The following is a 23,112-nucleotide window of genomic DNA, read 5'->3' as shown; positions in this document are numbered from 1 at the left end:
CTGGGAAGCAACAAAATTAAATTGAATTGTGTCCACAGTTTCTCTCACGTGCCAAGTCAGAATTCATAACTCATGTCTTGAGTGTTTAATGCACTTAGAAAATAACCGTCAATGGCTTGAAGTTTCCCATCGACGAGACTCATAAAGGTGCACGGTGAGTCGTACATTTCCCAAGGTGGAATTTAGTATGATGCTGTAAAGCAAAAGCTAAAGCCGACAGGAGCACAAGCTCTATTAAAGTAATAATCAATTTGAAGCATTAAATCCGTACATGTGGATAAGCAGATTAAAGTGGCACACGCAAATTTAATAACTCGTATTAATGGGCCACATATAATATTTAATTAAATAATTCAACCGTTGTCACCTTACTTCTTTTCGGAGGCTTTAGGATGCAACAAAAAGCGCCGGATTGTTGGCACATAGGAAATTCCCATGGTGCAAATTAGAGAAATAAATTATATTTATCAATGAAAGCCATAAATAATATTTATTTTCGCCCATGACAGGGGAGGCCATCCGCACACCTTGGTGCGTCGATTTGCGATCTGGCTTGTCAGTGTCTGTACTTTTTGGCTGGCTGGAAAATGCGTATTCGTGCAGAGCCCACAAAGCATCAATCAAAAGAATTAAGTACAATTATAATTGTCTGTCACCGTATCGAGATGAAAAGCCTGCCGCAGAGGATTTTCCGAGACACCACAACTTTTCCTGGCAGCCTATCCTAAATTTGATAAGCACGCACTCAAACTTAGAGTGGAACTTGTAACTCTAGAGATATACATATTATGTAAGGAAATAACTTTTTGGCCAAGTTTCACAAAAAACAGATAAAGAGTGAGCCGCGAAACTGCATTAACAATATGTATAATAATAATTACATTACTCATACGCATGGTTGGTACAATCTAGTTGTTGTGTAAGTCTGTGAAACAAATGATTTGAAATATAAATCGGATTTATATAAACATGTGAAGGTGAAGTCATATGTAAACATGGACTGCAATGGACTGGAAAATAGGCACACCCATATATTAACCCACCCATGTATATTAATTGCCAACTGTACTTCTTAAGTTATGTTGAATAATTCAGCGTTATGCTGAAGTCCTGAATACAACCTTAATCCTGACTTTCCCTGCGAATGTGATGTGTCAAATATTTAAATTCCACATAAGCTCAATAGCATGGTGGGGAACACACTTATTTGCTTTGTTCGTCTGGTTTGCATCTTCGTTGAAAACTGCAAGCTGGAAACGTTCTTCTGAATTCATAGAAGTGTGATAAGCCATAGAAAATCTTTATTTATTAAAAACACGGGAATTATATGGCAAGTATTCTGGGAATTTTAAAGTACACTTAAAGATGCATATATCTAAGTGTTGCAGTCCATTTTTACATTTGACTTCACCTTCACATTTCTACGTGTGTGTGGGACAATGGGAAGGCCACTAGTGAAATGGAAATTTGAAAGACTTTCTGCTAAGGTGCATCCCCCGAAAGTGACTCCCTGTGGCTCTGTGTGTGTTCTCCCTTTTTTTTGGCATTTCTCCTAAGTGAATTGAATCGAAAACAAGCGGAGAATGGCTGCACACTTAGGCACACAGACGACCGGAGGGGCTGAGAAAGTACGAGCAAAATGTTTAATTTCCGGATGCACAGGCCGTTGAATTCAAAGGAGGCGGCGTCGAAATGTATGCAAGGAGTATCATGCAGATGCTTCCGGCACTTGCCGACATGCAAAAGGTCGTCGGGTGGGCGGTCCAGTGGGTGGTGGGCTGACTGGGTCGGTCCAGCGGCTGTGGGCCGTGTTGTCCAAGAGGTCAGCGCTCGCTGCTGAAAGTGAAGCGCAATTTCCGGCACTGCGATTCCGATTTTGAAGGAGCACATTGAACAAATTGAACTTAAACAAGATCGAGAATCTGAACTCCATTTTTGTTTGTTCTTCTTTTGCGAAAGTGTTGGCTTTTATTTGAATTTAATATGGGACTCACCTGAAAAGGATAACGTATACTTATTGGAAATACTATTTTCTTAAGAGCAAAGCTGTTTTAACTAATAACACGTATTTTACTTATTTCGTTTCATTGTGCTGTGCAGCTCTTTCCGACTGAATCAGCAGAATCTGAAGCCCGATGCAACCGCAGTTTCCAAATCCCTGTCACTTCCTGGTCCATTTCACTGGCCAGCAGCACACTCGCATCAACACCATCAAGGACCATTCGGTGACGAAGTTTGAACGGTAATTAGGCTTGAACAATTGAGCCCAGCAATGGGCAAACAATAAGCACTTAATGCATTGGCACGAGTTTAATGACACTTCACGCCGGTGGCGATGACTCCTCTCGGGTAACAACAATTGGAAAATTAAACAAAGCCAGTCCAGATGGGTGGGAAAAGTCCCTCAGACACTTGCACCCAGACAAATTGGGCCAAAGGATGGCAAATAGAGGACGGCGAATGGGTGCACTGTGAGAAAAGTTCAGAAAAGGTTTTTCTGCCAAAATTCCAATTAATACTCATATTAAATAAAAAAAAGTTGCAATTTATTTTAACTAAAATAAACTACTAAGAATATGGAATAAATAGAAATTGGCGATTACACTTAGCCTTATTTATCAGCAATCTCAACAATAAGTAAGCGACGAAAGCGCGTTTCTTCAACAAGTTTTCTTACCTAGTTTCCGGACCAATTTATTTTTGTGGATATTTCGAAGTGTGTTGGATTGAACGCCGGCCACAAGGTGTCTACACAACAATTTATAATGGTCGACTGGCAGTTCAGGAACACAGTCGGACGTCAGGAACCAAAGGACGAAAGGACGAAAGGACGCAAGGACGAAGGTGGCGAGAAAAAATACGGGATAATAGCGCCAGACGGCTGCAGTGCCATTTCTCAATCTCAAGCAGCACGGAGCAAGTGACCAAAGTATCCAGCGACCAACGACTGCCCATCAAGTCGAGGACTCGGCGACACTTGGACACCACAGCGGTGGTGTCCTTCTGCCAAAGGAGGAGCGCCCACCCACCATGTGGCCTGGGTGGCTCGCAAGTGGCGAGGTGAGTGACCAGTTTTTGTTTACCCTACACAGTCACTTCGCAACTCGGCTTCTTTATATTAATGGTCTTCGATGGAGCGTGTAGGTTCAGCTCCAAAGTCACTGAGATCGATACAGCTACAGTGGAAATTAAATTTGCATTTAATTCAAAGTGCCAGGTCAGCCCAGCTTATAACGGAATGGAGAGGAAAAATAAATTAGGTAACAATTGATTGTTCTTGACTTACACCTGTACCATGGTAATGGACTAGTAATGGAGATTTCGCTTCGTCATTTGTAGGCACTGCATTTAGCAGTTACTATCACTTTCAAGCTCAAGGAAATTTTATTGTTAAATGGGCCCAAAAATTCAATACTCTTGTGTGCAGTGGTCAACCTAAACTCATAAATAAGCCAAAAGGACCTGCAGCCTTGGCCTAGGCCAAGCCATCGACGATATCGGGGATATTTATTATACTGATATGCTGTATTGATATGTTGAACAAATGTTCCGGGACGAAGATAAAACATTTCAGGAGATACGAGGGCACTGATGCAATGGGAACTCAACTGTTTTCCAGACATCGTTATTGTCGCTGTGCACCTGCCAACTGACCTCCTTTCGTGTTGCTTTTTTTCCGAGGGAAAAATGCAGAGCAGAGAATATAATTCATTTTTTTATGAAGACCAAATGGCATTCAAGTCGCAGGTGCCTGCTTTCAACATCGCTCTAAGTCCGGTTACATAGGGTAGCGCGACTTTTGGCCAATTAAATAATCGGATTGCAGAGCAGGCAGGGTTTTTGGGAAATCAATAATTTACTTATTTTGCAGAGATTGAAATTAGATTATTTCTGGGACTGCATGACATGCTGCTTTAAAACCCTTTTAGTTTGGGGCTAGATTCCCAATCAATCTGCAGTACTACCTATCTATCGAGCAGAGCAGAAGGGAATCCCTATTTAGAGTCTATCCTGGAACATGTGTTTGCCTTAATCTCATCTTGGATCGCGTCAAACAGTGCATCGAGTGCGGTACTCCAGAGTGGCAAACCCTCTGAAGCAATCCTCCGCGAGCAGCTTTGTGGGGCAACCGGCTAAAGTCCTCCGCGTCGGGATGCGTGGCTACGTGGATACGTGGCACTCACAAAGGAGGGAGGAGGAGAAGCCGAGGCACCGTGTTCCCTGCTCGGGGCTCATTATTTCCCCGAGTAATATGCTAAAATGACGGGAACGCACTCACGCACGGACAGCGCAGACGTCTGGCTTTGGCTGGAGGCAAAACGCCGGGCTGGGAAATGTTTTTAATTGAAAGGAACTTGCGAGGCGTGCCTGCACGTGAAGGCGGGGAAAGTGCTGGAGTAGAGTGCCATCGGGGGACTGGGAGCACCGACGGAACTGGGCTGGAGTTCAGCATGGTGTCGACACTTTCTGGGCGGTGCGCCAGGTGGATGTCTCCGAAAGAACTGTCAGCGCAAAATTGTTTTTAAAGCCGCACCTGGAACTGCTAGTTTCCATTTGCTTTGCTTCAGTTTCAGCTTGAACTAATATTTGCACAATCACTTTGGCTTGACTTTAGTAAGTGCAGATTGCGCAAAGAAATCTATTATTCCCATCAAGTTGTATAAAGGTAATTCGCTGAATTTCTCTGCATAACATTAAGCTAGAAACAAGGTCAAATTGCTAGAATCCACAATTCGGCGTAGTTCCAAGGCTGTAACCACGCACCAAGCCGCACCACCCATTTCCTCGATTCCATTTGGCAGTGCAGCGGATGAACCCGGCCAGCTTCAGATGCTCCAAGTGGGTGCTTTGGTATAGAAATACGGGGAATGGAATTCAATGGGGATTCGCCGTTCCGAGTATTTTGCGCTGGAGAGCGGGCTCGCAAATTGCGTATTTTTATGACTGCCATTATGAGACGTCTAAATATAACTATCGCAGCCGCAGGATCCGCGTATCCGAGGCAAGCAGCCTGACTAACTGCCAGCCAGAACACTTCAATCGCGGAATTACGACATTTATCATAATGCTCTTCATGAAGCAAAGAGGCGTTGGGTGGATGGTTGGATGGTTGGATGGGGAATACGGACTGGGGGCGTGGCATGCAAACAATCCTCTTGGCTGCTGCATGCATCGTCTGTTTTAAGTGTTCTCCTGGTGGCCTGCACCATATAATATTCCCGCCAAATGCAAGGATAAGCCGGAGGAACATCATTTATTAACTCGCTGTGGAAACTGTAAAATGGCGGTTTTATGCGGCTTTAATCTAAGCGTTTTAATCTACGTGAAATACGTTCTGAAGGGGAGGCACCACTGATTAACTTAGAAGGGTTATTTCTAGAACTGTATACTACGTTTAAATGTATTCCCTTTCAATTTCAGGTCCTCACGCATTAAGATTTATGGCCAAGCATATGTTATTATGGTTCCAAATATTCAAATGGCTTAATCAATAGTTTGACAACAACTTTGCAGTGAGTAATTGGATCAAAAAGTCAGGCCAATTAGTAGGGGCTGCTCCAATGACATTACTGTCCCGGCATGATGGTCCTCCATTTATCAAGTTGCATCCTTGGCTCAGTGCCTCCTTCGATATCTATGGTTGGCTGCAGCTGCCGCAAAACTTTTTAATGGTTAAATAAGCGATGTTGTCCAGTGCAGTTGAGCCAATGTCACTGGAGAAACACTGATTTTGTACGAATTTGGGCACTTTCGGTTGGTAATTGGTTTTAAATGTCATTTGTATAACTCGAGAAAGTGAATTAATCCGCGAAAAGGGCAGCTGAGCTTTCGCCATTAATAAAAAAATGCGAGTGCCAGTTTATAGAGTACTCACCATGTTTGAAGTGAAATAAAAACGCAGGGTACTGGTTGTTTACATTACAAATAATTTTGATATTTATTGTTCAAGCGTGTAAATAAAGCTTTCTTGCACTTTACTCTTTGTTTTTGGTTTTGGTTTTGCTTTTGTTTTGGTTTTTATTCCTTTGTAAATAAATTGCAAATAGATATAGTTGCAATAACATTTAAGTTCAACTTCTAAGTACCACGTACTATATTACTATATTATGTATGCATATACTCCGCGGATGATTCCGAGGAGAAGATAAGATATTTGTACACGAATGTATATCGTTACGGGTTAATATGGCTAAAATACGATCTCAGCTCTACGCAGCCCTATATATTGGTAAGTATTCGTACATAAAAATACAGTTAACACTTTTTGTATTGCGGTTGTATATCGTAAGCTTTGTGCCACCTACGCGTCTCGTTTCCCCAAAAAGTACACATTTTACCATATACATTTATATAAATATAGTCCCTAATCGTAAATGGTGTGTATATGTATTCGTTTGTCTCTCTATATGTAATTTAGAACTTATGTCACGCTTTCCCGTTGATAATATGTACAAATCGTTTGGCCAAACATCGCGGATTGCAAATCCAAGCCTCACTGTGTAGTCCCTTAAATCAAAACTGATTCCGAAGGAAGAACAATATCTATATCTTATTTTACTTTCCAATATGTTACGGTATCTTAGCTCGAAGAACATGCTTTTTAATCTCACAGTTGTAAAGTTTATAAGGTGATTTGGAAAATTATATCAAAGCATCAAAGAACTATAATGTTGATTTAGTAACGATAGTCAACAGGAATTTTAAAATTTAACTAGAGCTTTCTAAACCTACGTTTTCCGCAAACTCAAATAAAGCAGTATCACCCATATCCATATAGCTTAACAGATGGAAATTAATCCAGATTTGGAAATCCATTTTGTGTTACTTCAATAAATCGTGTTAAATTGTGTTCTTTTGCTTTTACCACTTAAGTTTTGTGGAAGAAGACTGCAGGATACTTAATTTTGTTTCTTAAGTAAGCAATATAAACTATACATCCTTTGACCGAAGATCGGCTAATACTCTATATTGGTATACAAACTTTTCCGTTACAATAATTTCGAGCTACTTTAGTTTCCTATCCAAAGAAATGAGAACTGAGGAATACCATTTGTAATACATAAATCAGTTGTTTTTAAACTATATGTATTTTAATTTGAATACGTCTGAGCCAGCAGAAAGATAAGTGTAGATTACAACATAAAATCACGTATAAAAAAATTAGTTTTTTGTCACATTTTAAATTAGAAAAACATGGTCTATAATACATGCACACAACAATAGGCAGCCAGTAAGATATATTTAAATATATTCTGTTTATTCTGTTTTATTTAGACCGTAACATTTGATTTAACTACTCAAGGAAAGTAACGACTTACATCAATAGTACAGTAGTAAGTTATTCATAAAGCTTGTGATCAATCTAGGTATGTTTCTGTATATATGGCATTCGCACTATGCGTATTCTAGGGTAACAAGTACATCTAACTTTAGTTTGGTTAAACTTTATTTGTCTTCATATCGTTATGGGAAGATTAAAACGGCGAATGTGCGGAGCGTTGTGTTCTGAAATGTAATCTCGCTAATCTCGCCAAGGCTGGGGACTCAGTGGAGAGTCAGTTATGGAATGTATAAAAGTTGAATATCAGCTTTGGACCCAAAAGTGCAGTTTTCACGTTACAAGCTCACGATGTCCTACAAGCTCATGAAATCCTAATTGAATATTCGGAAAGTCGCCTCTGATCACGCACTGGATTATATTGCATTTGAAGTAGGTTTTCAAAAGGGGAACTATTCATTTATTAGCCTGTCCTGCGTATTCCATTTCATTCTCTAATGAACACACTAATCTGAATCAAGTTAATTAATCGATGGTAATATCTCTAGATCTGTCTTTAAATTTGTGCTAATGCGAGCGGGAATCAAGGGCGATTTTCCAAATGTATCTTGTATATAAAGTTTATCTATGTAGTGTGTGGCGGACATATGGGTAAGTACATTCCGTGGGTATGAGTTCCGGCCAACCCGTCCTCATCAGACGTCCGTTTCGGTGCTCGACTGGTTGTGAATGGAGGTGGGCAGAGGCGCCTGGTGGGAGAACTGCTTCTGCAGCGGGGGCGGTGGCTGACTGGGACCTTGACCCTCATCCGTGTTTGTGGGCAGCAGCAGGGGCAGCGATTTCTGCATGCACACCACTCCCGGCGACTGGTACTGCGATCTGGGGCTGGGCGGCGTGGGCGTGGCCGGGATCTGGTGCCAGTTAATACTGTTCTGGGAGGTTATGTTCCGGGTCTTACGAAGCGGCGGATTCTTCGTCGACGTGGAGAAGGCCATCCCACGGCGCAGGGGAACTCTACAGGAGCCACGGAGACAACAGGACGAAGGACACGCATTAGCAACGGTGGGTTGGTTAGTCGATGGCAAGGCGGCGGTCACATGACGGTTGCGATGAGGCGCAGGATGTGGGTTATGAGATCGGGATCGATCGATTTCAGGACGATGCACAAGAGGATAAACGACAGGTCGCAACGTTATACGTATTTTGTATTTGTTGTTTGTTGTTGGCGGGGAAGGACGACAAAGACAGAGGTTATACACGGGATACACACAATCAGACGTGGCACTTGGGGAACTCTAATCTCTACAGAGACACTCACCTCGTTGGGCTCGGTGGCGGGTAGGAAATGCCGCGGTGGCTGGGCGACAACAACATGTTGCCCGAGTGGCTCGTCGTGGAGCCGGGCACGAGTAGAGTATTGTTACTACAAGTAGGACAAAGGTTATACTGTAAAGAGCACAGGCTGGCGGATTTGGATCCGGTGTCGGAGTTGGGGAAGCGGAAACTCAAGCGGTGGGCAGTGGGCGTTGGCGGTAAAAGGATAAAGGGCGTGCTGCAGGCAGCGATCACAAGAAACAAAAGAAAAAAATAATCATAGCTGCGGAAACCGAAGTATGAAATACCCTTTCTTTTCACCAAGTTTTGTGGAGTAAACATTCCACGTGCGATACTTTTTTAAGCTTCTTCCAGGAGTCGGATTAAAGTGGACTTAGATCGCAAAGCGAAATAAGACTCATTTATAAAGGCGTAAGATTCACATTAAGCGAACATTTTCAGAAACTCATGTTCTGGGTTATATTTTTAGGTTACACCTAAAAATATCCTCGAAAAGGGTATTTTATATCTTGACATATTAAATCACAAATTATTATTAGAACAAATGATATTGGGTGTGGCAGGTGGTAATTAGTCATGAATCCAAGTCGTACAGTTTACAATAAAATGTTTATTTTCTTGCTTTTTGTTTTAATATATAAAATATGACTACAGTGGATACTAGCTAAAAACAGTGTATAAATATGATGACTTAATGTAGAGTATGGTACAACATAAACAGAGTGAAACCGATCCCTGGGAACGCTCACACATGACTGGACAGGGATCTGAACTGGTGATCTGGTGGTCTGGTGGTCTGGTAATCTTGGGATCTGGTGATCTATGATAGTGGTTTGGTGGTCTGTGCTAGCTTGGTTTTGTTAAAAGCTGGTCATGATCAGTGGCGGTTGTGGTGTTGGTGGTGGTGATGGTGATGGTGGTGGTGCACCCTCTACGCAACTTACGTGTGGCTGTGATGCATGTTCAGGTTGGGCAGGCTCTGGCCCAGATGGTTCATTGGCTGCACGGAGAGCGTGTTCGCCGACTTGGAGCCCATCTGGCCGATGATGCCCATCTTGGCCTTGTGCAGACCACTGATCAATTGCTGCTTGCCCTTTAGGTTCACTCCGTGGTTGCCTGTCATTGTGAGAAGTTACGAAAATATATATATAAGTTAGTAATTGTTTTATTTCTAGACCTTAGAAGCTTCCTAAAGATACATATATCCAGGCTTCAGATGACTCACCTGTCATTATGCTGGAGCCCTCGTCGCTGGACACCGAGTTTGTCTTTTCAAAGTCGACGGATATGTTGCGGGAGTCGTTCCACTCGACGCTGCCGCTGTGGCTGTTGTTCGCACTGGAGACGTGGCTGCAGATGGAGGAGTTCATCGGTGACTTGCGGACGCCAAGGGAATCGGCGGTGCCGCCGCTTGTGGCACTCCCACCGAACCGGAAGCTGTCGCCGCCGCCCACCGTTCCACTTCCGCTGCCTCCACCGCCTCCGCGCTTCAGTCTTTGGTAGATCGTCTTGGCCCGCCACAGGGCGTCGTACCAGTTCTTGGCCTCGGTGCACTGCAGCGTAAACGCCGTGGTGGCCACCTGGAACTCATTGAGGTACACGCAATTCAGTGTGTTGTTCGGCGCCAGCTGAACAATTAGCTGGTCGGTAAGGTACGGCTGCCGGATGACCTTTAGAGCGCCTAGTCCCCGCTTGGCGATCGTCTTGCACACCAGGAGTAGATCCGTGAGCAGGAAGCAGTGCACATCGGACTTGCCGAGGTTGTCCTTGAACTTGTGATCGCCCTCCATGAACAGGTGGCGCACATGGTAGGCCGGGCATCCACGCATCGGAGCACAGAGGTCAAACATCTGGCTGTGGTGCTTGATCAGCTTGTCCAGCATCTCGTTGTTGGTGTCCTGCAAGAATTGGGGAAAAAAGTAGGTAAGCTATGTTATTTAACCAGCAATAATACGAAGAAATGGGATAATGTATTGCAAACAAATCGCAGTCAGATAAATGAATAAAAGTCCTTTGACTCACCACCACGTCGTAGGACTCGATCCGCACCATCACGCCCTTGAGTCGCTCGTTCTCCTGCCGCATCGTCAAGTGGTTGTTCACACTGCTTACAAAGTTCTCCACGCTGTGCATCATGACGTCGATGGCCTCGATCTCCTCCACATCGCTCATGTGCTTCTTGATGGCCGCCAGGAGGAGGCTGTACTTGGTCAGTCGCTGCATGGGTCGCACCACAATGTCCGCGAGTCGCAGGCGGTTGCACATCTTCTGCGACTCGCACCACGCCAAGTAGGAGGTGAATAAGGCATTGTTATGGTTTAGCTCCTTGCAGTAGAACTGGCAAGTGCTCTGTTCCGCACAGTAGATCTGCAGAGGATTTCTCAGAGACATAAGTAACACAATTAAGAATATTCGATTTAAGGACCCACCTTATATGGCGCAAAAATGGACGCGAAGGAAAGAAACCCCTCCTGAAAAAAAGCGCATCGCAGGGGCTCGTGGGTGATGACACTGTGTGCCACCATGGGATACAGCCACAGTGTCCAGAACTTGATGTTCGCCTCGCACACAGCCCTCACATTGGAGAACAATCGAGCTTGGTCCACGTCGATCAGCAGGCGTTCCTCCTGCACGGCCTCCAGACAGGCTAGGAACAACTGCAAATGCATCCACAGATCAGACGTACTACTTACGGGATAGGTTTCAAAGAGTAACCACTCACATCAGTCACTGTTTGCAGGGCGTGAATGTAGTAGACCTCGGTGGTAACCAGCTCCCAAATGGCCGTTTGGATCTTGACCTCCGACTCGCTCATCGCATCGCTATGTACAAAGTCCCGCCACGATTTGTGCATATCCTGCAGATAGGCCAGTGAGTTGCCCAGGTCCGGATGATCGAAGTTCATGCTGTCAGCCCGCTGGGGCACTCCGTTCTTGGCATAGCTGTTCAGCAACTCGCACAGCTGGCTCTGCTGGGGATTCTTGATTCCGAATATGGAAGACCACCGTTGCTTGATCTGCTTTCCGGGCGCCACTCCCGACTCGCTGGTCTCCTCGGTGGAGACGGAGGGCAGGAGTCGGGGCGGAGGTTGTCGGGAGCCCTGTGATTGACGAGGTATAAGTACGGTTAACAAATTATACTTAAGGAAACAGACATACATAACATTTTGTATCTACTTTAATAGAATTTTATGATGATTTAAAGAAAACGATGTCACATTCAAATTCAGTAGAATTTAAGCTTAATCTTAAAGCAGTGATTTGCAGCATTATTAAACGACATTTTTGTCCCAGACGGGTATTAAGAATATTACATGGCAGGACCCTTTTCATTAGCTTTAATTTTATTTTACCCCAGGTAAGTTAACCTACTCTAGTGTTCCCACAAAGTATGAAACCCATCCCGTTTCTGGGTAAAACTTACAAAGGAAGCTGCCTTCTGCAGGGGCTTGCGGTTGCTGCCTCGTTCTGTGATGCAGAGATGGTGTCCCGCCAGGCTCTCCACATCGGTCTGCTCATCCACGGAAACGGGCAGGAGCGAAGGACCTTGCGGGGGAAAACGTAAAAGGGGAAAAAAGCTCAAAATGCTGAAGAATACGAGGGAGCTCAATCTACACGTCATACCTGCATCTAAAAAACTGGGCGTGGGATTATTGTCCGTAATGGTGATTTGCGTAAAGCTGAGGTTCCGCCTACGCAGGGCGTGGCTGAGTGCGTTACTAAAAGTGTGACCGATTTGAAATCATTATTACATTTATCCGGATGCGCATTATCTAGGGACTCACAGTAGTGTCACGCCTTTTGTCGCCGGAATAAACTCCTCATCGGGATGCTGCGACGAGTCCAAGCAGAATGACACGGAGAAGAACTCGGAACTGGATACCTAAACAAATGAATGGTATGGCATTAAGTGGGCGAATAAGACATTCCGTTGATACAGAACCCAATCTGTAAATTCACGGACCGACCCAAAAATAGGACCTTTCAATCTAGCTCTCGAAAAGGCGACAAAGAGATGCACTGACAAAAATTACTAGCGACCGCCCCAAAGCACTCTCTTTGATGGCCCTCCGAAGTGTGAAGATTGCATCTTGGAGGATTGGAGGCCGCGTGGGGATGGGATGTGGTGATTCTGTATCCCATCCGCCCACAAAAACTACTGCAAATAAAAGCAAACATCAAGAAATATTCTCCGTGTTTGTGTTGGTCGGAAACGAGGCGGAATTCTTGCTCGGCAAGTGACAAAGAAGCGGTGGCAGTGGAAAACCAGTGGAAAAGGAAAATGGGAAAAGGAAAGGATAGCTGGAAAAGTTCTAGAACAACTTTTGCTGATTACGGCGACAAGGCAAATAAAGAATAAAGAATTAAAAATGTATCTTCCCGCCCCATCCAACAGTTGCCACCATCACCAATCATAATTCGCCATCCTTAACTGCAGGCTTTTTTCTCGCTGGGGTGACAAGCCCTTCTGATTGTGCAGCCATTTGGATTTGTTTGTCTTTTGACCAGGTGAATCAGGGGCTCCAGTTGATTCACTTGATACCCACTCACCTCGCTGCGCGTCAGCAGTGGCTTCTTGCGCTTCATGAACGAGGATTTCTTTTTCACCGTCGAACCGGAGGACGAGGTGCAGCCCACCGGGGAGGTTAGGCCACCAACACCACCACCACCACCACTTCCACCTCCACATCCACCTCCACATCCACCTCCGCCCAAGGTCGCGGCTGTGGCACTGTGCGGACTAAGCGTCGAGAACGAGGATGTGGCCGCCGCCTCGCCAGCACACTGAAAGTGTTTGGAGGAGGGTATCGCATGAGTTGACGTGGTGGAAGTGGAAGTGGAGGTGAAGGTGGTGGTGCCAGTGTGACCGGTGGCGCCGGAGGTGCTGACGCTGCCAGTCGGTTGCTGATGATGGTGGTGCTGGTGGTGGTGGAAGGATCCGGCACTGGGGTGACCGGTACCAAAGCAGGACGAGCTGGCCGTCTTCGTGGTTTCATCGAGAGTGGGCGAGAGCATCAGCGATGGCATCCGCCGCACGATCTGCGGTGCCTGGGTGTAAATAGTGGGTGGGTGGTGCGGTGGGGTGTGCGAGGGTAGTGGTGCCGAGGGTGACAGGCAACCGCCCGCTCGTTCACCCTTCTCAGTCTGAGATTTTATTTTTTTTATTATATTATTTTTTTGGGTATCAGCGGGGTGTTTCAGGGTTCAGCAAACAAGTAAAAACCAAAGTTTATTAAGCCCGTTTAGGTATTATATAGAGACAGTGAGAGGAAGAGGGAGATATAGATAAAAAGAAAGAGAGAGAGAGAGAGAGAGAACAGAGAGGGGAAGACAGATATTGTGAGCATATTTTGTCAGGTGATTACTTGGCAATGTACTCTATATGTAATATTGGCTCTACTCTAGAGTGCAAATCTTCCAAATTCGCCCGATTGTTAAGCAAGACTACAAAACATGTCAAGCAAATATCAAATGTGCAACACTAATATTAATAGTACTCTTATACTACAGAATAATTTTAACTAAAATATTTGTATTTTAGAGAGTTAGTTTTGCAATTGGCATTCAAATTCATTTCACACTATTATTTAATATCTGAAAAACAAACAATACCCAAACGTTGATACGAAAAAATAGTTTGCGAAAAAAAGCTTTTAAATCTAATAAAACTTGAACACCTTATTTAAGCAAAGGCTAGTTCGATTTAAAACTTCGAACTATAAATTTAACGTAAAATTCAAAGAAAGAGGGTGAACATCGCAGAAAGTCACGTACGGCTTAAACAAAGTAACTAACAAGTACAAAAAGTTAGTGCAAAGTAAAAAACAACTGTCTGCGCTTAAATCAATGAAAGCTTCAGGAAGAGGAGAAGTGGTTTAAAAAAATTATAATTGACACAAATCAAAGACAGGCCAAAACAGCAAGCAAAGTAATTTGTTATCAATTTGCGAAAGGACTTTCACAGAAATAGCAAACTTACAGTGAAAACACACTACACTGTACACCTAACACGCTACACACGGGATAACTAATCTAAAATCAAGAATTTCCAATGAATGGTTTAGAGAAATATTTGAACCAATATACAGATATGATATTATGATTTTATTGGAATTAGGTCTTAAAGTTCCTAATTCTGTTTTATTTGCGAATTTTACGAAAAGTGGAACTTGTCCAAAAAGAAGGAGCAGGAATAGCCAAATAGACGAACAAATAATGTTACTAAAATGTTCGTTCTGATTCGGTAAAACCAGATACCTTAAATTATACAATTTAATATATACTAACCATGGGAACAGGCGGGAGATGACTAGCTAATTGAAAGAAAAAATCAAATTACTGCAAAGTGCTGTAAATAGCCGAAGGTATCTTGCTGTGTTGGCTGACCTCTTTTCGGTAGTTCGAATTCTTGATTTTAAATCATAGTTTTTCTCGCAGTGCGCGCTGTCTAGCCAAGATGGATGTGCCGACTAAGTGGCCAAGTCCTAGCACTTGGCCGATGGTTTAGCATGAGCCCTCAGTCCCCTGACCCCCACTTACCACATTGGCCTGCCGGCCCAGCGGTCCTGGGACTCCAGTGGTGGCGAACAGTCCGGATGTGGCGCTGGTGCTGCCTGTGCTGGCTGTGATGGCTGTAGTGGCGGTGGTGGCGGTGGTGATGCTGGTGGCCATTCCCGGAGGACCGTGCTGGCAGGCCACCACACCCGAGTCGAGGCCATCCAAGTGCGTGAGGCTCTTCGATTTCAGCTGGAACGGAAAGTGGAATCGAAATCTGTGAGTCTGGGTGCAATCATTGACGCGTGAGACAGATATTCATAATTAAATTTTATTCGCGTTACTAGGGCTTTTCACATATTGTTTTCACATGTTGACACCAGTTCCAATTCGGTTTCATTAAAATGAAGAGTGCAATTTTAATGTGTTGTGTTTTATGGTTTCATAAAGTTATTGCAATCAATATATATGTCAAGAAATATATAAAGCAAGAGTAGGGTATACAAAACAATTTTAATTAAAAATACCATGTAAATTGTATCACAGTTTATAACCAGAGTAAATCTTCTAATAAATTTGGTGCAAAGAAACCGCGATGACTGATTTATACCCAGAGCATAAATCTGAAAGTAATCCAAATGTCGATGAGCTTAGCTTTTGGTTTTCATCTACTTTATAAGCTACAAGAAGCCATGCTGGACGTACTGCTGATACGCATTTGTATACGTATACATTAAGATCCTTACGGAAATGTATTGTGTTGCACGCGAAGACCTTCGTGGGCGAAACTGACTCAGTGCCATCAGGACAGCGCATCCAGGGGATCCAAGAGCGTTGGAGCCACATCGAATTACTGAATACTGAATATTCGCGCTTAATGCTGAGAATAATGTTTTGAATGCTTTTTGCGCCGGGCGTTGCAGGACAATGAAAAGTGTTCAGACATTTGCCGGGCAAAAATAAATTGCTTGCGGCGGGGTGGCCAACTGGGTAATGTGGCAACTAGGCAACCAGGCAACAAGGCATCCAGGCATCTTGGCTGTGTCGATGGTGAACCACCAACGAAAAGATGCATCGAGAACAAAAAGATTGAGTCAGCGGGCGAGAGAGCCCTAGACGTGTCCTCGAAGGCTTCCTCCCTCGCCTAATGCACCGAGATTACATCAGTCAAGAGCCCCCAGCTGGCCAAGTGAGTGCGGACGTGGACCAAAGTCAGGGTCCGCCCCAAAGTCAATGCCTCGCCCACCGCCCACCGCCCATCAGCCTTCGTCCTTCGTCCTTTGTTGAGGAGGCACCCACCCACCCGACTGCGATTTACACATCTCAGTGCCTCGGTTTAAATTGCGCTTAAATTCACATTAACCGCTGCAGAATGCAAGGGAGTACATTGTAGTCGCTCATCTCATGCCCAACTCGGATAAGTCGAACTGGGGATCTCGGATAGGGGATCCAGAAGGTTTTTTTCTGCTTACATAAGATAGAATAACTTTACTATAATAAATTCCATCTGCAATCTGTTTTGTTGCGCTGGTTAATTACCACAGAAATTTCTGAAAACACTCTTCTCATATTTCCAGCTATTTGGGATTTACTTCAATTGGACAGCTTCGCATTGCTGGATCGCCAGGAGGAGGATGGAGGATGGAGAATGGTGACCTCCTAACTCGAATGCAGTGTGCGGCATGCATGGCATCCAAGCTGCGAGAATTTTAGCTCCGGGCGGATGCCACTCAACCCCCTGGTGCCGCTAATCCCCCCCGGAACCCACGACCACCAGGACCACCACGACCACCAGGACCACCGACCAGCCCTGAGTGCGCCCAAGGATACGGGCGTTGGTCTATTATTCCTGCTGACGACAATATTTCACATTCTGTTTCGGCAATTTCCAGCTGGCGGCCCTCACCCGGCGACCGTTTGCCTTGCCCTTTACTTTGGTTTATGTTTTTGTTTCCGGTTATATTGTGAGTTGCCGCCCACTGCGGCTTGGCTTACTGTGGCAGGATTGGCTGAAGGATCGGGTATATTGGAATGGCGCAAATAGTATAAGATCAAAACGAAATTGCAAAAGATTAAAAAGAATTAGTATAAGATCCAAATGAAACAGTACAAGAAAAATGCCATCTCTTAAATAATTTTATCAGATAATAGTACATAATTAATTATAATAAATATCCAATTCTATTAAGTGTACATGACCTATCCCAACAAAAAAGTTATATATTTCATACTAAACTAATACCATTTAAAAGTAGAGAAAAACACATTTTTCTTTGTGCCTCTCTCCTCTGTTGGCTTAGTTTGGCCTTTAGCTTCCCACACACAAAACAAAAAGTATTCATGAGCAATTTATACTCGTACTAGTAGTTTCCCATAAAATAAACACTTTTCATTGTGGAATCCGGGCTGAGGAAATAATGGTTCTGATTGTTTATACTGCGTAGCAAGAATGCAATGCGGCACTGCATAACTAACGGTTCATGAGTGGATAAAATTAACTTACAATGTTGCAAGCCCGATTATCTAATCACTTAAAGACTTCCTCATGTGTTTCCATGTTAACAAGGCTGCTTAAAGGAGAGCAATCGAGATAAAGAAGGAAACTGGCTTTACACGGCACATAACACGGAAAATCACTTTACGATTTTACTCGGACAGCCTCAAAAATACTGTCCTGTGCTCAGACGTTTAAGAGCAAAATAAGTAGTGGTTGCAAAGAAACTGCTAGGTGTTCGAGTTTAATTGCAAGGATTCATGATGGTAAGCATCAACAGAATTTAAGGCAATTAAGCTGTGACATTTATATACATCCAGTTATTTTTCCATAATTGCTTTCGCCTACGTGCATTCATTCAGTTTTCTTTGCCTTTGAGGAAAGCTGCCACTAATAGGATTAGAATTGGTAATAAACGTACAGATTATGATTACAAATGAGGAGTGGCATATTTAGATGAACAAGAGCTGAGCATGAATGCCAGTTTCTACAAAAATATTTGTAAGAATCTGTGGTGGTGTGGTTCTGATGATAATCAGAAGGAGAATCCACTTTCTGCCTGCAAAACAAGGCATTGCCCTGAGAAAAGAAGCATAGTTTTCACAGCGTTTTGCTGAGGCTTTCATGGGGATTTCATCCAGCATTGGAACTTCTACATCGCTGATGCAATTTATTGCTTGGCTGCACTGGCGCTAATGCCTCTAAACATCTTCCGGCGACAAATGTATGGAATGAATTCCCCGCGCACATGAGCACGCACATTTGGCTTCTATACAATCACACTGCGTATACGCAATGTACGTAATATCTCTGTTAAAATATTTATGAAATCCGTGGAGGCCGCAGTCGTTATGACCATTCCATTGAGGCATTAAATCCATTGCCAAACTGAATTTATGTGCCACTTTACAAGCACTCGTTCAGGAATAATTTAGCTAATCACTTGATCTTATTTATCTTTTAGATGTTAAATGACTGCAAATTAAAATGAAAAATTTAAAATTTAAATAGTTACTCTATCAACGCACTTTTCACATGAATGTGAATGAATGATACATATTAACTAACTTTTGTAACCAAGGTTAATTTGGCTTGTATTGTTTTAATTTTCCCAAAACAATAGTGTTTGTAAAAACGAATATTTTTTTAAATGTTGTTTATGTTACTGAAGTGAGGAACCAGGCTTGATGTAATAAAAACGACGATTTAACAACATGCTTGAGAGTGCGTTAAATAATTGATAGGTGCTAAAGGATCTTTGGGGATGCTTGTCTTATGGATCCCAGGTGACGTAATGTCTGTAAATATACTTTTGCTGTTGCTCACGAGTAATGGTGTAATTAAATACCCCAACTTAAAACGCAAACAGGAAAACAGGAAAACGAAGCGAAAAACAGAGGGAAATAAAACAAAAATACGAGCGTATATAAGAGTGGAAATATGTTTATTCTCATTTCGCTAAGTAAACAGTAAACATTTGATTAGGCCCGCGCATAATTTGATGACCACCGCCTGCTCCTGATCACCATGTAATCCAGAAGTAATTTCAGGACTCACCTGCAGCTTGCTGTTGGGCGGCGAGACGACCAAGCAGATCTTCATGGTGGCCCGGAGGAACTCCTCGCGTTTTGTGCTAAGGTCAGGGGTCAAGGAGCCGGGCGAGGTCACCGCGGATTGTTTGTGCGGCGTCTTCTTCGGCGACGAGACGCTGGGCAGGAACGGATTCAAGCTCCGCACCAGACTGGCCGAGTTAAACTTGCCCGCACTGGATGCACCGCCGCCTCCATCATTGCTACTGGCGCCGGATGGAGGCGACGCCGAGGTGGCTCCACTCGGTGGAGCCTGCTGCTGCTGGTGGTGGAGCAGCCGGGTGGGTGAGTTCAGGCTGAAGAGCTTCCTTCGATGCCGACCTGGCGTGGAGGAGGAACTGGAAGCAGGACTGGGTGTGGGCCCAGGCGGCCCTCCTCCCTCGCTGTGCGTCGACTCCTGCGATCCTGCTCGACTGTAGGATGGCGTTGGCAGCTGGGCGGACCTACTGCCCGCCCCTGGTCCACAGCCATACTTCCCGTCCAGCTGCAGATCTTCCGTCGTGGACTCACCACCCTCCACGGCCCCATCCTCGCTGTAGGTGCTGTGATAGGTTCGCGCCGTGATCTCTGGCAGAAAGGGATTGTTGGGTGACGTCAGGGTGTATTGATAGTAGCCACCGCCGCCGCCACTGCTACTGGTCTCCACCGGCAACGTGCCATCCGTCTCATCGGGCGTGCTCTCCTCGGGAAAGGAACCGCCCTGGAAGTCGTGGCCACCCACGCCACTGCTGCTGGAGAGATAGGCTCCCAGTTGCTCCCACTCACCGGAGGAGGAGTTGTGCGAGGACACCGTGAATCCCTCGTTCGAGTGACCCTGGCAACTCCTAGAGCTCTCGTTGCTGCTCTTAAAGAGGAAGTTCTGCAGCCTGGTCAAGCGGATGGAGCTGCTATCACTGGTCAAACTGCAGCTCCTACTGCTGTTCCCCGGAGCAGAGGAAGCATTTATGGTGATGGGCTGCTGGTCGCTTCGACTGCTATTTTGCGTCTCGAGACGACGTCTATCTTGGCTTTCGATGGGCACTGCTCCTGCACCTGTTACTTCGCCAGTTCCTCCTGTTCCATCGGCTCCAGCTCCCCCCGCTGATGTGCTCACCTCGCCACCCATGGAGGCCCAGTAGTAGACGCTGTTCTGGGAGCCACTTAGCTCGCCCAATTCGCAACTGCTCTCCAAGGAAGTGCTCGAATTGGTGGTGGCAACGCTGCTCAGGTGCTGATAGGCGTACTCCGGCGGCGTGCACTCGTCCGGACTGTCCAGCAGCAGGGCGGGATTGATGTGTCCACCAACACCCACGCCCACTCCCAATCCTAAACCGGGCAAGTTTAGGTGGCTAAGGGCAAATGGCAGCCGGTTATTGTTGTCTGGGCGCAGAGTACTCGGAGGCGGTGGTGTGGCCCGACTCTTAGCCTTCAGTTCCTCCGGAGTCGGTTCCTGTCGCTTGATCTCCAAGGATCGATGGTCGCCGCGGCGGAAGGAGCGCCGCAAGCGCTCCGCGAACTTCGACTGCTTGGGCGGCTTATCCTTGGGCGGTTTGTCCTTGGACCTGCCCAGCAGATTGGTCCTCTCAGTCTTGTCTTCCTTCTCGTGCTTCTCCAGGAGTTTCTCGTGCATATCCGTCGCCGGAATGGGGATCTCGACCTGGTCCAAAGCCACTGGGCGCTGGTTGCTGGCTAGTGTAATCGGTGGCGCCGCAAAGCCACCACCCATTACGGCCGCCCTTCGCCGTGGTGGTTGATCCTTCTCCGATTCGGTGGTTCACCCCAAGGGGTGGTCTTTAAATTAGCTGGTCCGTGGTTTGTTATTCACTAATTCGTTAATTTATGAAGCGTTGATTTCCCCAAGATACACATCGATATGTGTTCCTTCTTAGTTTGACTAACACTAGGTGCGTTTAAAGCGATTTCGTAATAAGTATTGCTTATTCTATTATTTTAGCTATTGTTGGCTTGCTGAAATTAAAGAAAGGATCGGAAATGGTTAGTTTTGTTGCATTTTATGTTTCAACTCTGATATCGATCGAGGAGTGTGTGTACAGAAAACTCAAAAAACATATGCGTTCTTTGTCATATATATTAGCAATTAGTTGGTTAGCAATTTAAATATTTTCGAAAACCAACCTCTTTCAGAAGCAACCCTAAAAAGAGTAATGCAAATAAGCACTTCCGGAGCAAATCAATTTAGGATAATCCATTCATTCATAATCCTCCAACGTTATTGCTATTTTTCGCCCTTCGATTTGTGTATGCAACCTTTAAAGTTTTCGGTTGTTATGGAAATTGGGAAAACGTGTTAGCATTTCAAATGAGACGGCGAGCTTGCCCCCGGGGTTTTTCACATAATTTTCCTTATCCTGGATGCGGATCCGGATGCAGATGCGGATGCGGATGAAAAGCGATTGGCAATCGATGGAAAATACGAAAAGTTTAATCAATGTGCATATTTTGCTGTCAACCGATTGGCAAAACTGAATCAATCAGCCCGAATCGAAACCAATTTGGCGAGTCAAAGCTCAATGGTGATGCAGTTTCATTGGAATACTTAATTAGTGTTGTAAAAAGTCCTAAGCTGAGGCCGCTCAGAAAATGTTTAAATCGGTGCCTATTAAAAATATAAATATTAAGGATTTGCAAATGCATTTTTTCGATTGGCGTTTGTTTTCGGTTTCCCTTTCATTTTATCCTGTTTATTGATGTTTCTGCTGCTCTGTCACGTTCTGAACTCTAGCCATAATCGTACATTTGTATTCGCAACATAACTTTAAGATTTCTGCCTTTGAGGAAGAAGTGCCTTTGCCAAAACAACGATAAACCATTCCTGGGCCTATTTTACTGATGTACCTTTTTCTCTCTTTTTTTTGGTTTAAGGGGGAAGAAAGGATGGTGGGCAAGCGAACTTTCTCATAAAACGGGCCCAAAAACTTTATTGTTATTAATATTATTTGCACATAAATATAACAGTAAATAAACATACAAAGTGCGTTTGTGGGGGGAGCCGCAGCACGAGAGTTGACAGCCAAGTTGCCCCTGGCTGTTGCAAATAAATCATTGCACACGCCTGGACGCCCCTCGAGCACGCAACGCACACGATGCCCCCAAATCCCGGGCCCTCCAAGTGGGTTTAACCAGCCATCCATGTACATACATATATTCGTATACGAGTGTATGGAGTAACTCGGCCAGCCAGCGGATATAAGCGACCGGTGTGTTTGCCTGTGTTTAGGCCAAAATAATGTATAATTAAGCTGGGCCAGGGAGCTCACCCAGACGGGTCCTTAATAAAGCCAACCATCTTTCATGCCACACACACATCGGGGGTGCTGACAGCTCAAGGGGCAAAAAGGAGGGCGCTGAGGAGTTGCCCTCGGTGGACAGGGATTACAGGCTGGCTCGGAGTGGGGGGCATATGGCAAGTTATTTTCAATTAAGTGTTCTTAACACGTTGCCTAATCGACAGACATGTTCCCCCGGGTCCTGGGCACAACGCCTCCTAATCACATTACTGCAAAACCAAAGGATCCGCACAAAAGGTCGAGCGAAAACAGTGACACGATGTGATTCCACCTACCCAAGGCTGGAGATTGGGTCTGGGAATTCGGCATTGGAAGTGGCCTGGTTTAAAGCGGCCTTTGGCACAGATTTTAAATTTCACATCACAAGTAAGACAAGTAAGCGTTATCTGAGATTTGCTCAATGAATAGTATGTTCTAGTATACTGCTTTTAATATGAACAATAAGATAATCACTTAACCTCTATGGCACTCATTATATAAGCCACTGAATACGTTTTTAAAAATGCATAGGCAACTTAAAACACAAGCCAAAAGAATAGGTATTAGAATTTTAAATATTTCTCACCCCTTTCTAAATGGTCTATATCTACACTTCTGGGTGATAACTCCGAGCCTTTGGTAATAGAAAAGGAAT

General features: G+C 44.6%; 1 protein-coding gene across 7 annotated transcripts in view; it reads right to left on the bottom strand.

Moving 5' to 3' along the window:
• Nucleotides 1-7,069: 7,069 nt before the first annotated feature.
• LOC120447485 overlaps nucleotides 7,070-23,112 on the bottom strand; it is a 49,300-nt gene continuing 33,257 nt past the window's right edge. The window contains exons 2-14 of one of the 7 annotated variants that reach the window (XM_039628881.2): nucleotides 19,160-21,138; nucleotides 15,154-15,360; nucleotides 13,165-13,758; nucleotides 12,399-12,496; nucleotides 12,238-12,332; nucleotides 12,038-12,159; nucleotides 11,337-11,714; nucleotides 11,044-11,271; nucleotides 10,637-10,981; nucleotides 9,840-10,512; nucleotides 9,559-9,730; nucleotides 8,598-8,702; nucleotides 7,070-8,293 (exon numbers count right to left, since the gene is read on the bottom strand). In XM_039628881.2, coding sequence (XP_039484815.2) covers nucleotides 7,975-8,293; nucleotides 8,598-8,702; nucleotides 9,559-9,730; nucleotides 9,840-10,512; nucleotides 10,637-10,981; nucleotides 11,044-11,271; nucleotides 11,337-11,714; nucleotides 12,038-12,159; nucleotides 12,238-12,332; nucleotides 12,399-12,496; nucleotides 13,165-13,758; nucleotides 15,154-15,360; nucleotides 19,160-20,896 — 5,073 coding nt within the window. In that variant the 5' untranslated portion in view covers nucleotides 20,897-21,138 and the 3' untranslated portion in view covers nucleotides 7,070-7,974. The remainder of the gene's footprint in view (nucleotides 8,294-8,597; nucleotides 8,703-9,558; nucleotides 9,731-9,839; nucleotides 10,513-10,636; nucleotides 10,982-11,043; nucleotides 11,272-11,336; nucleotides 11,715-12,037; nucleotides 12,160-12,237; nucleotides 12,333-12,398; nucleotides 12,497-13,164; nucleotides 13,759-15,153; nucleotides 15,361-19,159; nucleotides 21,139-23,112) is intronic. The other 6 variants (XM_044005920.1, XM_044005921.1, XM_044005923.1 and 3 more) reach the window with 6 other exon arrangements.

This window comes from Drosophila santomea, chromosome 3L (assembly GCF_016746245.2).
Source record: "Drosophila santomea strain STO CAGO 1482 chromosome 3L, Prin_Dsan_1.1, whole genome shotgun sequence".
NCBI classification, from domain to species: domain Eukaryota; kingdom Metazoa; phylum Arthropoda; class Insecta; order Diptera; family Drosophilidae; genus Drosophila; species Drosophila santomea.
This window is presented reverse-complemented; position numbering and strand designations above follow the sequence as displayed.